The sequence below is a fragment of the Teleopsis dalmanni genome, chromosome 2 (assembly GCF_002237135.1).
Source record: "Teleopsis dalmanni isolate 2A chromosome 2, ASM223713v2, whole genome shotgun sequence".
Lineage (NCBI taxonomy): Eukaryota > Metazoa > Arthropoda > Insecta > Diptera > Diopsidae > Teleopsis > Teleopsis dalmanni.
Genome location: NC_051847.1, coordinates 233125694 through 233129216, shown reverse-complemented (window position 1 = coordinate 233129216; position 3523 = coordinate 233125694). Strand labels below are relative to the sequence as shown.

Genomic DNA, 3523 nt, shown 5'->3' with positions numbered 1-3523 from the left:
TTTTTGGCACTGTTATGTCTCACTTATCAGTAACTAAATGTGGGAAATTTATGAGATCTACGCAGTATGTAGGTGCGTCTACAGTTAAAGCACCTGGTTTGGGATATAGTAGCATTGTATATGTGTATTGTGAACATGAAGTTGAAATATTTTTTTTAGTAAAAATTTACAAATTATTTATTTTTCTTTATTATATATTTTATTTATTATGGTCAAATTATAATTAAAAAAATCATGCTTCCACAGTAACTTTACAAAATTAACAAAAGGCGTAAAGAACCCTTTGGACTTGAAGCCTTAATTTTATTTATCAGTTATTAGGAATAGTTATTAGGACTTATAATTAATTGAAAATAAAAAAATGTAAATACTTAATACTATTTAAAATCTATTTTGTCTTTTAAATAATAAAAATCTACTGTAAAAAATGTAATTCATAAAAATAAGACAAAGAATTTTTTTGAATTTGAAATATTTATAAACACTTTTTTTATTAGAGTATAAAATTATGTATGTATGATATTAATTTGTAGAAAATTAAAATAAATAAAAAATAAAATTTTTTCTACATTTTTCATTAAGAAATTTAAAAAATTTCAACCAAAATATATGTATTTACCAAAAAATGTGGAATGATTATTTGGAGAGCAGCGAAAACGCATTCTCACGTTTAGTATTTCCCGTACAATTTTGCAATTGCCCATTTTGAATACAAAAAACAATTAATGTAGCTAAATGGAATTTAAAATATTAAATACAAAAAAAAAAATAAATAAGTAAAAAAAAATTAGTGTCTACTGATGAGATACAAATTACGTCTGGGTTAGTGGCAATGATATGCGCGCGCATACAGCTATGTTTTAAATATCTTCTAAAAATTGTAGAAAAATTTAAAGAACCAATAGATCAAATAATAATTAAGTAATTTCGTTATTAAAATTAATTATTTTAAAAATATTTACACTCAATTATTTATCGCATGCTACAGTTCCATATGATTGGGATCAGTAGAGCGAACAGATATTTTTTAAATATCTTGGAAAAATAAAAGAAAAATATATTTAAAAAATAACAGGACATTTTTTAATAAAGTCGAACACAAGAGAAAGAAGAGAGAGAGAAGAAGAGAAGAAGCTATCAAAAAAAAAAAGTCAAAGAATTAGTTGTAGTTTTTAAGCTCCGATTGTACTTACAGAAGAATAGCAAAGTTACCTATTCCTTCAAATCTACCTTCAACGATCAATTTAGGTAAATCATCTTTTTTGTGTGTGATGTTTTGGGTTATGATCTAAGTATTCTACTTTTTTCAGTCTTACTATCTCCAATATTTCTTTTTTCATTGTTAACGCGTAAAACTACTGACAAGTTCCTGAAATGTACTACCCAACCGATATATAGCATACATCGATTAGATCACATTTCAAAACTTCAATTTTATTTATCTTGAATCAACAGCTTATTTATACTCTTATACGTATATCATTATAATTAATTATTTCTTAATAACTTTTTTGAGACTGCAAATGCCAAGGGTGGAACTCATATCTTACCAAATTTGAAGCTCAGAGTCAGTGTTCATTAGCCGACTGCCCCAAAGACGTACTTGATATGAATCTTCGAATTTGGAGTTTTGTTAATTTGCAATGAAAGTTTATTAAAAAATTTACTTACTCAAACTCACACTCACTAATACTGACATTAAATAATCATTTGGTCAAACTACAACGATGGAATTCTAAAGCTATCCGAGAGTTCCAATAGGTCATAACTAATAATGGCTCACATATACCTGATTAGAAATTGATTTTTGGTAAAAAAATTTATTTTTTTTTTTGGAATATTTACCAAAAAGTGATTAACACTTTTATATATATCATCTGATATTAAAATAAAAAATTTATAAATTTACAAATTTTTTAAAACTAAATATTATAATTATTATATATTATACAGTGAGCGTAATTTACTTAGACGCACACAAAAAAAATGCTTTTTTTTTTGTTAAAGAGCAGAGCTATTGATCTTTTTACATTATTATTTTTTCTTTTCCATTACTAAACGTAAACAAACATAAAAGGAATGTGATTTTTATTTTGCAAAGTTATAACGGTGAATTTCATAAAAAAGAAGCTAAGTAAGTGCGCAATTTTTATAGACGCATATATTTATTTCGGTAGTTCGGACTAGTTTATTTGATTGTTCTGTAAGAAGGTTTGTATTTCATAACACATTAATATTTGAGCTAATATTCTAAAAGCAAAAACCATACAAATTCTTCACGAAATAGGCTTCGCATTTGCGCAAGTCGAATGGCAAAGGGAAAATTTCTGAGCGTTGAAGAAAAAGCCAAAATAGGGTGTTTACATCAAAATGGATTCTCAAAGAGGAAAATTGCAAGCCACATAAACCGATCGGAACACGTTGTAAGAAATTTTTTACGTTTGGGTGAGGAATATGGTAAAGCCCCTACGAATAACAATCGAAATGCAAAGATAAATCGGCGACTCAAAAACCAAATAAAGGAAGAAGCAACAAAAAATCGGCTCAGTGCAGCTCAAATCGCAGCAAAATTGCAGCTACCAATTAAAAAAAGAAGAGTGCAACAAATTTTACATGCCGATGGCCACATAAAATGGAAGAAAATGATGAAACGGCCCCCTCTGAAAGAAATGCACAAGAAGAATCGCATTGTTTTTGCTAAAAATCATATGCATTGGACCAAAGAATGGCACTCGGTTATTTTTTCGGACGAGAAAAAATTTAACTTGGACGGGCCAGACGGTTTCAGCTCTTACTGGCATGATCTCCGCCAAAACAATCCCATAAGAATGAGTAGAAACTTTGGAGGCGGATCTGTCATGATATGGGGTGGCTTTTCACTCCATGGAAAACTTACTTTGTGCTTCATAAATACAAGAATGAACTCAGAGAAGTACGCTGAAATGCTGGATGACGTTCTAATAAAGTTTCTGGAGGAACACGCCGATCGGGATCCAATTTTCCAGCAGGATAACGCCGCCATTCATGTGTCCAAGCTTTCAAAGTCTTACTTCTCGTCGAAGCAGATAACGGTAATGAATTGGCCAGCAAGGAGTCCTGACCTAAACCCCATTGAGAACCTATGGGGAATAATTTCACGGAAGGTCTATGCCAAAGGACGTCAGTATTCCACAGTGAGTGAGCTCAAAGCATCAATCCAAGAGGCTTGGGACAAAATCGACGATGTGATTATCAAAAAATTGATAGATTCGATGCCAAATCGAATTTTTTCAGTTATAAACCAAAACGGAGGAATTACAAAGTATTAAGCATTGTCAAAACTGTGAAAACTCTTTGATTTCTTTTGTTTAAACATAGTGCGCCTAAGAAAATTGCGCGTTTATTTTGCCTTATTTTTGTGTTTTTGTACATATGTAAGAAGAATGACTGATATGAAATATATTTCTTTTTTGTTTTTTACTATCAAGCACTGCTTTTTCTTTTTCAACAAAAAAAATATTTATATTCGAGTTCGTTGCATCAT

The 3523-nt window shown here is 29.7% G+C and overlaps 1 protein-coding gene across 1 annotated transcript in view; it reads left to right on the top strand.

Annotated features, from left to right (window-relative positions):
* LOC119676972 (protein slit-like) overlaps positions 1–3308 on the top strand; it is a 9844-nt gene extending 6536 nt beyond the window's left edge. Inside the window, exon 11 of the mRNA XM_038088239.1 lies at positions 2288–3308. Within this exon, the coding sequence (XP_037944167.1) occupies positions 2288–3308 (1021 nt within the window). The remainder of the gene's footprint in view (positions 1–2287) is intronic.
* Positions 3309–3523: the final 215 nt, after the last annotated feature.